Source organism: Cuculus canorus, chromosome 2 (genome assembly GCF_017976375.1).
Source record: "Cuculus canorus isolate bCucCan1 chromosome 2, bCucCan1.pri, whole genome shotgun sequence".
Lineage (NCBI taxonomy): Eukaryota > Metazoa > Chordata > Aves > Cuculiformes > Cuculidae > Cuculus > Cuculus canorus.
This window is the reverse complement of record NC_071402.1, coordinates 124,144,437-124,157,410: the sequence shown is the minus strand read 5'-3', so window position 1 is coordinate 124,157,410 and position 12,974 is coordinate 124,144,437. Positions and strand designations below refer to the sequence as shown.

The following is a 12,974-nucleotide window of genomic DNA, read 5'->3' as shown; positions in this document are numbered from 1 at the left end:
TTAGAGGCCAGAGAGGACAGAAGAGGAGATGGGGCTGGGAGGAATGTTCACAGAAGGGTCCATAAGCAGGCACTTCTCCAGCTGTTAGAGGTCCCCAAAGTGGCAACAGCTGGAGAGGCTACATTTTCTCTCAGTGCTACACTCTCCCCAGACTTTGCTCAAAGGCCACAAGCCACAGGAGCCTGTCTGGCCACCTTCTTATTTCTTTATTGACAAATACAGAGTCAAGATCTGCAGAAAAGGGAAGAAGATTCAAGTGCCAACAGCCTACCCTGCCAACAACCTGGAACTGATGAAAACTCTGAGTAGGAAGGTAACTCAAAACACTTGCATAAGGAAAAGAATGCCATCTAACTGGATCTTCAAAGCAGAATTACATTGCTATATCCCCTACAGCTATCTAAAAGGAATGAAGAGACTATAGGGCTCCTGAAGGTAAGAGTGAGAGCATCAATACATTTTATGTTCTTTAGCTGAAGAGATTAATCCCTTGATTAAAGTGAAGATCATGGTTAATATTCAGAAACCTGAACCTTAGGGAGCTATGACTATTGCTGAATGCTCTAGGCCTTGCAGATTTAGGACATCAATGGGTCTTATATGTGTGCCATACTTTGCATTATCTTTCTTTGAAGGCATGGTATTCTGGATATAATTATGGTGATGCTACAGCTAGAGCCAGGACTGGGAGTTCAGAGCCTGAAGGATGTTGATTATTGCAAGGTAATGTAAGGACTACAGTTAGGAAGAAAGCTTGTATCATTTGGAGCCAGTACTTTATAAGCTACAATAGAAATGAGCCACAGGTTATCAGTAGAGAAACTATCAGGGTTCAGCTTACAGCAGACTTGAGGTTTACCACTGGAATCTGCCTTCATTTCAGGGTTCTGCAGGGCCTGACAAGGTTGGGGTCAAATTATTCTCTTTTTTCTTGAAAGTATGAGCCATTTGTTATGACTAAGATGAAGATTAGAATGAGGACTTGGGTTAGCTGTGTGGTTCGAATCTGTAGGTCTTGAAGAACACAAGTTATTGCTGGCAGTATTTGAAGATACCTTAATTTCTGTTCTGCTATAGAGCAGGTATGGGTATGACCAATGTCCATATTATTTATCATGTGATGCTGCCCAGTACTTCAGGAGACAGGGGCCCATAAGTTTTCATAACAAGGAAACAGGCTTAGGTTAGAAATCCAACTACTGAGGAACCTGTATAGTTACTGGATGCTGCACAGTCATCAGTGTGAGGAACAGGGCTGATGTCATAGAATCATAGAATCACTAGGCTGGAAAAGACCTCTTGGATCATCGAGTGCAACCATTCCTACCAAACACAACACCATGTGCCTGAGAACCTCATCTAGCTGTCTTTTAAATACCTCCAGGGATGGTGACTCAACCACCTCTCTGGGCAGCCTCTGCTAATGCCAAAATGACCCTTGCTATGAAAATTTTTTTTCTGACATCCAGCCTGAACCTCCCCTGGTGGAGCTTGAGGCCATTCCCCCTTGTCCTGTCCCCTGTCACCTGGGAGAAGAGGCCAGCTCCCTCCTCTCCACAACCTCCTTTCAGGTATTTGTAGAGAGCAATAAAGTCTCCTCTCAGCCCACTCTTCTCCAGGCTAAACAACTTCAGTTCCCTCAGCCGCTCCTCATAAGACTTGTTCTCCAGCCCCTTCACCAGCTTCATTGCTCTTCTCTGGACACGCTCCAGAGCCTCAACATCCTTCTTGGAGCGAGGGGCCCAGAACTGAACACAGTATTTGAGATGCGGTCTCACCAGTGCCAAGTACAAGGGCAAATAACCTCCTTGGACCTGCTGGTCACACCATTTCTGACACACGCCAAGATGTCATTGGCCTTCTTGGCCACCTGGGCACACTGCTGGCTCATATTCAGTGGGCTGTCAACCAACACCCCCAGGTCCGTCTTCTCTGGGCAGCTTTCTAGCCAGACTTCTCCTAGTCTGTAGCACCACATAGGGTTGTTGTGCCCCAAGTGCAGAACCCGGCATTTGGCCTTGTTAAACCTCATCCCATTGGTCTCGGCCCAGCAGTCCAGCCTGTTCTGTTCCCTTTGCAGAGCCTCCCTGCCCTCCAGCAGATCGACACTTCCACCCAGCTTAGTGTCATCTGCAAACTTACTAAGGGTGCATTCGATCCCCTCATCCAGGTCATTGATAAAGACATTGAACAGGACTGGACCCATCACTGAGCCCTGGAGGACACCACCTGTGACCAGCCTCCAGCTGGCGTTAACTCCATTTACCACAACTCTTTGGGCCCAGCCATCCAACCAGTTTCCCACCCAGGAGAGTGTGCACCTGTCCAGGCCAGAGGCTCAATAAGAGACAGTTTTTTATGGAGGGTTTTTTATTTTTGTAGACATTAGTCTTACAGTTATAATTAGGACTAGGAAGAACTAGGGATAGACTTTGGAAATTTGAAGCTCAAAGGACTGAGTTGTTACTGAAGTTGCAAGAATTGGAGCATGCTGGTGTCAATAATGATCAACTTTGTCTTTCTATTCAGTGTGTAGCCTCTCTGCTTAGGGAGTATGGACATTGGATGAACTGCTTTTTTGCAAGGCCTGCAGAGGTAGGAAGGATACTGGTGTCAATAGCCACAAATAACTTTTTTTATGTTCTGCTATAGGAACATGACCTTAGTTTTATCTCCAGCAGCCTGGTGTCAACAGGAAAATGCTCTTCCCCTTTACAAAAGGTCTGGAGTCCTTACTGTGGTTATCATAAAGGGTAAGGTTTGAGATGCTGCTAACACCTGGAAATGTAAAGCAGTCTTATTAAATTAATATAGTATCTAACTTAAATGCATTGAAAGAGTCAATGGCTTGTTTCACTTTCCTTTATGTATAAACACTGTAAACACATGCATACTGGAGGAATGCAACAAGTACTGTTGCATTAAGAAAGGGGCAGAACATACATTTTCACTGTCAGAGTTGTTTTTATACAAACATTGACCTTAGTGACAATCTTGTGGATCAGCACGTTGTGACTGATTGGTAGCAGTGACTTTCAAATGCAGAGCAGGTTTTGCTGTCCTCCTGTGCCACTACATAGACATGCAGGCAGCACCCTCCCACTCTCACCGTCTCTTACAAAGCTTTCCAACCTGCCTGTCTCTTTTCAGTAGACCCCGCTTTCACTACGCCATCAAAAAGGACAAATCTTTTTCACTGTAAAATTCTTTAAAGCAGGCTGAACTGGAAAAAAAAAGCACTGATTTGATGTAAGTTTGGCATTATGCCAGCTAGGAGGTCAGGTCCATGGTAATCAAAATAATATAAACATGTAATAAGGTAGCAAATGTTTTGTATAAGCGTATAAACAGAATGAAAGCTATAGAGGTCAACTAATAATGTTTTGTGGAAAGGGCTTTTGATAATAATAATTTCCCTTATTTCTCCATAAATTTCCTTTTTCTCTGGCATTTCCCTGGCACACAAGTTGAGGAGAGATGTGGGCGTTCTCTTTCTTCATAGATGCAAATAAGCAGCACATAGCAGCAGGTTACATTCACTGGAGGGAATTTGACCCTATCGTCTGTTGCTATCCTTGGCCCATAGCCTGGTGCCCTAGTGCTATGAACCTGAGAAAATGCCAGTCATTTACTTCTTAGGAGGGAATGTAAAGGCCATCTTTTGTCTCTGGAAGTTACTGGTTTATTCCATAGGAAAGATTGCGTTGCTGATATCAGTTAGTATGATAGAAAGATAGAGAGCTTTCAAGCATGTGTGCATGCAAGTTTCCTTGTCCAAAACCCTTTGAGTTTGAAAAGAGTAATTTAAGGAGTGAAATAAGTGCATGCCGCAGTCTCCTCTCCCTTGGTAACCTGTATTCACAGGTTTCCACATGTCTTATCTTTATGGGCTATCCAGGGAAGCTGCAAGTAGCAGAAGCTGATCTGCAAAAGAAGATGAGGTGGAAATACCACTGCTTTCACTAACTCCCCCACATGATCATAGGCATCTTTGGGTAACTGACTCTGTAGCTGATGGGAAGGATGTTAGGAATCAAATGAATATTGCATGGCGTAGTTCTCCAAAGAGCAAATCACCATTTTTAACACATAGTATGGCACAAGCAAATCTTTTCTTCTCCTTTCTGGATGAATTGAAAAAAGGTAAAAGATATTAAAGAAATGCAAAGAGATCTGTTGGAGGGAGTCCAGAGGAGGACCATGAAGATGATCGGAGGGCTAGAAAACCTCCAATACGATGACAGGCTGAGAGAGTTGGGGTTGTTCAGGCTGGAGAAGAGAAGGCTCCAGGGAGACCTTATAGCAACCTTCCAGAACTTAAAGGGGGCCTCCAGGAAAGCTGGGGAGGGGCTGTTTAATAGGAAGTACACTGACAGGATGAAGGGGAATGGTTTTAAGCTGAAAGAGGGGAGATTTAGATTAGGTATTAGGAAGACATTTTTTCCTGTGAGGGTGGTGAGGCACTGGCACAATCTGCCCAGAGAAGTGGCTGTCCCATCCCTGGAGGTCTACAAGGCCAGGGATTTTGATCATAGAATCATAGAATGTCTTGGATTGGAAGGGACCTTAAAGATCACCTAGTTCCAACCCCCCTGCCATGGGCAGGGACATCCCACTGGATCAGGCTGCCCAAGGCCCCATCCAACCTGGCCTTGAACACCTCCAGGGATGGGACAGCCACAGCTTCCCTGGGCAACCTGTGCCAGTGCCTCACCACTCTCATGGTGAAGAAATTCTTCCTTATATCAAAGCCTAAATCTGCTCCTCTCCAGTTTATACCCGTTCCGCCCCGCCCCCCCCCCCCCCCCCCCCCCCTCCCGTTCACTCTCATCCTATCACCACAAGCCTTTGTGAATAGCATCGCTGCAGCTTTCCTGTAGCCCCTTCAGGTACTGGAATGTCGCTGTAAGATCTCGGAGCCTTCTCTTCTCCAGGTTAAACAACCCCAACTCTCTCACAACCTGTCAATGTATGGCCATATCTCATGACACAGAAATTCGAAGTCCCAGCTTGAAGCCAGTTTAAGTATAAATAATGATGGCACTGTCCTTCTTAGCATGGCCTTTGTTAAAAATGGGCAATTAAAGACAATTCCAGCCTACAAAACACCCACCCGCGCGCATCTCCCATGTGCACAAACCACAAGGCGCGGCTGTTTCACCCAGGCACTCCGACACCACCGCACTCAGGGCTTGGCCCTGGGCTCCATCACCTGCACCAGGGCTCTCTCCTCCCCGTCCCTCCAGCCCCGCCTCCCTCGGCCGGGCAGGTGAGCGGGAGCCGCCCCGGGGCCACCGCCCCGCCCCCGGGGGCGAGCGGCGGGCCCGGCCGCCACCTGCCGCACACCCGTCCGCCGCTCCGAGCTGCCGGGCTCTGCCCTCCCTCCCTCCATCCGTGCCGCGGAGGGAGGAGCGGCCGCACTTCCCCGTGGGACAAGGAGAGCGCTCCCGCAGGTCAGTGTCGCCTCCCGGAGCTGCTGCGCCGGGAGCGGCGCGGAGCGGCCCCGGCACGGGGGGGGAGACGGGGAGGGAAGGTCCCGGCGGCCGCCGAGCAGCCCGAGGTACCAGGGAGCGCTTCTGCAGCTGGAGGCCCGGGTACCGAGCCTCGGGGTCCCACTTTTGCGGCTGGAGCCCAGGACACCGAGCCTCGTGGTCCACTTCTGCAGCTGGGGAGCTGGGTACCAAGCCTCGGGGTCCACTTTCGCAGCTGAAGCAGGGGGTACGGAGCCTCGGGGTCCACTTTTGCATCTGGAGGCCCGGGTACCGAACCTCGGGGTCCATTTCTACTGCTGGAGCCCAGGACACCGAGCCTCGGGGTCCACTTCTGCAGCTGGGGCGCTGGGTACCAAACCTCTGGGTCCACTTTTGCAGCTGAAGCCGGGGGTACAGAGCCTCGGGGTCCATTTCTGCTGCTGGAGCCCCGGGTACTGAGCCTCGGGGTACACTTTGGCAGCTGATGCCCAGGGTGCCGAGCCTCGGGCTCCACTTTTGCAGCGGGAGCCCGGGGTACCAAACCTTAGGGTCCACTTTTACAGCTGATGCCCAGGGTACCGAGCGTCGGGATGCACTTTTGCAGCTGATGCCCAGGGTACACAGCCTCGGCGTCCACCTTTGCAGCTGAAATCGGGGGTACACAGCCTCGGCGTCCACCTTTGCAGCTGCAGCTCGGGGTGCCGAGCCTCGAGGCCCATTTTTGCAGTCGGAGCCCGGGTCGGGGTCCACTTTTGCAGCTGGAGCTCGGGGTAGAGAGCCTCGGGGTCCGCTTTTGCTGCTGATGCCAGCTGATGCCCTCCCTCCCGCGGGGTCCCCGCTCCCTCCAGCAGGCTCAGCCCCGCGGCTCTCCTCGCCCTTGCCTCCCCCAGCCGCTCACGGGAAGGCGGGTTGGCCGCCGGGCCCCGCAAAGGGGCAAAGCGTAAAGCTCCCCCGGCTGCCCGTGCATAAGGTCGGGCCGGGCGGCGGCGTTGCCCGGCTGCCATCCCGCCCTCGCTCCCTTCTTCCCGTCCCGCAGGAGCCCGAGATGGCGGACAGCGCCGCCGCCGCGGTGAAGGGCGGCTCGGCGGGGCCGTGGTGGAAGTCGCTGACCGGCAAGAAGAAGCAGAAGGAAGCGGCGGCCGCGCCGCCCCCCGCCGGCGAGGCGCCCCCCGCCGCCCCCCCGAGCCCCGGCGGGCGGGACGAGCAGCAGCCGCCCCCGTTCGGCGGCGAGGCGGCGGGCGGCGGCAGCCGGAGGAGCCTCCGCGTCTCCCACTCGGGACGCTTCAAGGAGCGGCGGAAGGTGCGCACCTCGCTGCTGGCCGACAGCCCCGAGGTCTTCGACGGCGCCGCCCGCGGGGGCGAGTAGCCCCGCAGCCGGGCAGGTGGAGCCTCGGGGGAGGCGGAGGTGCGAGGCAGCGGCTCGGACATGCTGCGGCGCCGCCGGAGCGGCCGGGCGGGCGCGGGAAACACGGCCGAGACTCGACCCCAGACGACGGGACGATGGGATTTGTCTTCAAATCACCCCGATGAACGCCCCCGGTCCCGGCGCTGCGGGCTCAGAGGTGCTGCCGCAGGGTTCTGCGCCTTCCCCCAGCCACTGACTGCTCGGAACTGTGACCCAGCTCCTCTCGGCTCCGCGGCCGAGGGGGTGCTGTGCTGCTCTCATCTCACACGCTACCTTATCGAAGGAAGGGGGGAACAAAGTGCTCTTATCTAATTTCAGGACCGAAGACCTCCAGCCATGCCACGGGTCCTGAGGGGTTGTGCCTCATTAGCAGGCACACCGTGAACCCATCCTTCTTCTCCCCAGAGGGGTCAAGAGGGGTACCGTGGGGAGCAAGTGCTCGGATTTGCCCGTGCCCCACATCACATTTACATTTAAATATGCAAAAAGCCGGACCATGCTGGCTTTCTCCCCCTTCTTACTGTTTTATGGTAAGCAGGTGCTTCAGAGGTTGGTCTCCTGTAGCTCTGCTACAGCAGGAGGCCGGTTGTTGTCTAGCAGTTCACGCTGTTTACCCTGGAAACACATAACTTTTGCATAATTGGTGATAACTGGCACAATGAAGCTTCAATGAAGAAATTGTGTAGTAAAATGTAAATACTTCTTGGGGAGACGAGGACAGCCCTGGAGACCATAGGCAGGGTGGTGGTACTCCTAATGTGGAAACAGGCTTGGGCACCGCTGGAAATATTCTTTACTGTTTACTGTGTCTGAGGCTTGTGAAGCAAGTTTAAAGGTTCCCAGGATTTCTTTTGATACAGAGATAATGTGCTTTAGCTCGGGCAACTAGCTGCTCCCACGAAGAGCTCCTAGATCTTTGGACAAAGCCAGGTTATAAACCAGATTTGTACTGGTGGTGTGCCTTACAGAGCAAACTCAGCTAAAACACTTGTCGATTACACATTTCTTGAGAGTAGGTGATGTAGCAATAACTGATGTATTTATTTTCAGTACATTAACAATATACTTTATATTGTTATAATGTTTCTAGACTTTTCCTGAATGTGATATAAGATATTACATAGTGGCAGGGACCGAAAATTATTTCCTAGCAGTCAGGTATTATGCAGTTCTGATTTTGTTTCGTAGTAACTAATGATTTAAGGTCAACTAAAAATAAAAAGTGACCTGAAAGCAAACAAGAGCTGAGTTCCAGGTGAAATTATAGATTAAACCAGTTGCTGATGATCACTGAACAATGCAGTAGGTGCTGGGCAAGTGCCCCATGGTTCAATGTGTGTAATAATATATAATTTGAAATTTGAAAGCTCCTGTGTGATAAACTCGGACAACCTAGCTGGCTTAGGTACTTACTGGTCCTTCACTCAGCTATTCCTTCAGACTCTGAAATGCAAGGACCAAAGGACTGTATCATGATAGATCAATTTCCATAAAAGCTTTTTACCACCCAATGTGCAGACATATGCTTTTTTTATTTCGTTTAGTAAAACTACAAGGTACTGATTGGTTTTGGACTGCCATTTTATGTTCCTGACTATGTGCTGACCAAGCAAAGAGCTGGGAGGATTGATGGGGGGAGCTCTTAAAAGTTTCTCTTCAGAGGCGCTTTTTGTATGTGGAGCCTCTTCAGTCAAGGGGCATCTTAAATCCTGTCAAGGAGAAGCAATTGGAGCAAACCCAGCTTTACATGATGGAGTGTGAAAGAGAAAGAGGAAGTTTAAAAGCTGGGAATGGAGAGGTGGATGAAGAACCGTACTTCAGCTACAGTTAGTTGAGGCGGGGAGGGGGCAAAGGGACACACAAAAGGAGGCAGAAAGGGGTGGCTTTGGTGCCAGGGTTGCAATACTACCTTTGGAAGACAACGTGTTCATATTTATTTATTATGGGGAAAAAAATAATCTGCCTATATTTATGTATTCTAGGGCCCAAAGGACAATGTGTGCGTGTGAAAATGCAGTTTTCTCTCTCTTGTACCTCCGACCTACCTCTTTCTACCTGGAACCTCTGCCCCTTGGAAACATCTCATGTTTATTAGTTGCAAATCTTCTCCTGGATACAAGATAGCTACCAATTTGGGGTTTATTTGAGAAGAAGTCTGCTGTGCTGTTCAGATAGCTGCTGTTAAGGTTCAATATCAATACTGGTTAATATGTGACTAAATATTAGCTGTGTCTTAATCCTTGTGTGTAGTGGTTCAGCTTGGAAATTTGGTCAGAATACAAAGTCAATAAATGCACATAAAATTACTTCCTCACAGCTATCCTCCATCTTTATCCTGACCTTGAGCTGTGGGAAGGAGATGTAATTCTATCTTCCTGCTCAGTCAAATCCTTGCTTCAATGAATTTGATAGCAGCCACTGAAAAACTAGATCCATGAGAAAACAAGTTGACTGCCTCTGTTCACTTTCCCCGCCCTCTGTGCAAGGACCGCACAGCAATAGTTGTCCTGACTAATAGGTTAGTCCTGACCCACGTGCTACAGCAAGGAGTGAGAAGCCCCATTTGCTATAACCAGCTTGCAGCACAGAAATAGTCCTCTTATTTCTCAGTCTAAGCATCAAATAAAGCTTTAAGCAATCTATACATGTGGCAATGAATTAAGCTGGTACAGAAAAAGACTGCATTTTATGTATGGAGCACCTAAGAATTTTTTTTAACCCTTGAAGTGGAGAAAGTTCAACTTTTCTTTTGTATTGGAGCATACTTGTTCAGTTATAAGAAGAGTACGTTTCTGTGCATTGAACTATTAAAAGGGCTGTCCATATTCTTAATACAGGTATTTTCCTCATCTCCTTTAGAAAGATCATGCATCAGAAAGTAAGTTTAGGAAATGGGGTGGCTGAGAAATTAGTTGTTGTTTGGTTTTGAAAGCAAGCAGTGACATATTGAGAAAATAAATGGAAATAAGCAGAAAAGATTCAATCTCAGCTAGGTCAGTTGTAGTGCAATTTTCTTAATATTATTCCAAATACCACTAAGGATTGCAGGTTTGAGGCAAAAAAATAAATATTTAGTAAATAGAGTGAACTTTTCAAATAAACTTGCAAAGTACATGCCTGCTTATTCCTGCACTTCGCCAAACTAAAAATAAATCTCTGAGAAACTGTCTGGTGAATCATTCCCTGCTATTGTAGGCTGGTCAGTCTGGACCTCAACAAAGATTATAGGGAGCACCTGCAGAAAATTATCCTAAACTGGAAACACTGGAAAAAATGCCTTGAAAGCCTCAAGACTTCTAACCTTAGATGTTATATACGGGTATGACTTAGACTGAACTGAAAGAGTGGAGAGGGGGCTTGGCTGTTTTGGGAAGGAGAGGGGGCTTCACATGTTTTTGGGCTTTGTTGTCTGGGTTTTTTTTAAGTTCTGTCTTCACTGTAGTGCAACCAATGATAATTTTATATTTGAAATATAAAGTCTCTTGCCTATTAACAAGATTATGTTATACAAGGACTAAAAATGGGAAGGACAGAACTCCCAGTCTTGGCGTGTCTGGTGCAGCTGGATGCTTCCCTTGAAAGCCCATGTTTAATTTAGCTCATTCAAACATCTGATATCTAACTGGGAGAAAAGCTGTTTCAAGTGCTGGTACAAATTGGCAGCTCATTTTTCCGCCTTTTGGGATCCTACCTGGTAGGGCAAAAGAAAGAAAGCCAAACCTGCTATTTTCAGAGATGTCTTTTAAAAGCTTGTGTGAGAGTGTTAATTATAGAATGATATTTGAGACCATATAATTACACCATTTTGAAAAACAAACCTTTCCCCTTCATCACTAATTTATTGTAAATAGGATGGAAGACCTGCTGGCTGTGATTTTTTAATTTCAGTATAAAATGAAAAGAATAAAGTTGCTCAATTTTATTGACACCAGAAGTAAAGAAGTAGTTTATCTGTTTATTCCTTAACAACACATCTGAAATTCATAAACAGCTCTAAGAAACAATACTCAGATGTAGTCTTCAACTAAAGCATATTGATTAGCAGCTGCAGCTTACAAATTTCATTTACTGCCCATTTTATCTAGACAAAGCAATATAACATCATATAATATGTGTCTGGGGGATAGCAAACAGATTTTTCCATGATAGCTGTAAGATATGATTTTAAATGGAAAATTAACTCTGGTGAGTAATCTTCATCAGTTCTAGACATCATGTTTCATGTGAGTGAAAAATGAGTTAGAATGTTTTTTCAAAGTATTACTTATCAGGCTATCAGGTGCTTTGGGCTGTGTGAAGTAGGCTTAATTCTCAGACACAAGACTTTATGTGCCATGAATCTTCTGCCACCTGTTTGCAACACCTTGGGTCTTTCCCTTGATCCAAAGTTAAGGTTTATTGTGGTAGTTCCTTTTACACCAAGGAGGCAAAAAGCATGATTCTTTGTGTTACTGAAAATAAGAATCATACCAATGTATGACTGAAATGAAATGAAATGTTGAAATGAAAAGCTAGAGGTACTGTACACTTGGACATTCTTGGCTCTCCTTTTTTTTATATTTTCACTGCTGACTTCAGTCCATTTTGCTTTCCAGGTCTTTGTTTTGTCCTCAGCCTAGAAATGTTTGAGCAGATAAATTGTCCACTGATGTCAGAAGAGCTTCTCAGTGACAGGAGGGTGCACAGCACTTCAGTGGCCAAGGGAAAAGCAAGTTATAATAGATCCATTTCTGCATGTGCTTCTGGGCACATTCCCACTCAGTTTTATGAACAGGAGCAGAACTGAGCCTTAGTCTTGGTTCTGGAAATACGACTACCTGAGAAACAGAAGGAGCCTCATAGTCTGCACATCCTTGGTTGTGTTTACCTTGGCATGCACTTTCAGTGATGGAAGTTTCCAAAAATCAGAGTTGGTTTACCTGTCCTGTTTAACATCACTGGGTTTAGGACTAAGAACGTGCTGTAAACTTTAAAGATAAATCTTGCCAAGAATACTTCTAGAAATACTGTAGCTCAGACCTTTTCAAGAAGGAGGAAAAACATATTTTCTGACTTCTCCATTTTTTGGTTCTTTTCTTGGCCTACCAATGCTATAGCAGTCTCCTTGCTGGACCCTAAAGTAGCTGGAGATGTAAAATTTGTGAAATAGGCAGACATACAGAATGTAGAAGGACAGCATTTTGCAAGACTTTCTGTTGAGAGAGAGACAAACCAACGATTTGATGTTACACTGGGCATTTAAAGATGCTTTAATTCTTCCTGCAAGGCTGGGAAGCTATACTTTGTTCCTGGCTCAGTTCTCAACTCGCTGAAAGTACATACGAAAATACCTCTAAGTAATATATTAGCTATCGCAGGTGTTAATTATCATCTGTTAAAGTACCTCTGAAATGGAAAATGGTGCGAAAGTGAGGAATCACTTTAGAACAGCAAATGTTGCTGACCACTACTGAAAGCAGCTTTGGAAAGCTGCGGTCCCATTTTATTTACATGATCAGTGGAAGCACTTACTTTGTGCTTTTAATTAATTCCTTGAGTTGTACATTTTTATTTTTCTGCTCTAATAATTTAACATACGGTTACCTTTTGAATGAGTAATCTCATTCACTCTATACTACCTCTCTAGATTTATTTATTGGTTTTCTCTTTTTTGTACTGCAACAGAAATTTGGATGTGCTTGTCCCCTGCAAAATGTTTCCACAAAATGTAAAGATATTCTTGTGACCTATGCCTAGACCTAAACTCAAATTAATAACCATACCTTGCAGTTGTGAAGAGCTCTGGAGAAGCATGACTGAAGACTGATCCTTTCATCTTCCTGAAAAAAAGCACGCATTATCCCTACTTTAAAGAAAAGAAATTCAAGATCTAAGGCTAAAGTAAAGCTCCTAAGTAAGTGTCTGAATGGAATGACACATCTAATCTGGGACCAGAAATCAGGCCATGTCAACGCTGCCTAAGAAAACCAAGCTGTAATAAGTGATGTCAAGAGGTTCAAGTGAAGTTTATATTTGAAATGTTTTTCAAATCTAATTCTAAAGTTTTAGATCCCTGAGTGGAACCTTTGGAAATGTGGGAGTTGTTAACATTACTTAAA

General features: G+C 46.6%; 1 protein-coding gene across 1 annotated transcript; it reads left to right on the top strand.

The window, feature by feature from the left end:
* The first annotated feature begins 5,291 nt into the window (after positions 1-5,291).
* Positions 5,292-10,798, top strand: PRR15 (proline rich 15). The gene is made up of 2 exons (XM_054060719.1): positions 5,292-5,453; positions 6,508-10,798. Exon 2 carries the CDS (start codon positions 6,517-6,519, stop codon positions 6,835-6,837), a length of 321 nt encoding a protein of 106 aa, XP_053916694.1. The 5' UTR covers positions 5,292-5,453; positions 6,508-6,516; the 3' UTR covers positions 6,838-10,798.
* The last annotated feature ends 2,176 nt before the right edge of the window (positions 10,799-12,974 follow it).

Excerpts from the sequence above, each read along its gene's own strand:
- PRR15 (XM_054060719.1), top strand. The coding sequence starts at position 6,517 with ATGGCGGACAGCGCCGCCGCCGCGGTGAAGGGCGGCTCGGCGGGGCCG.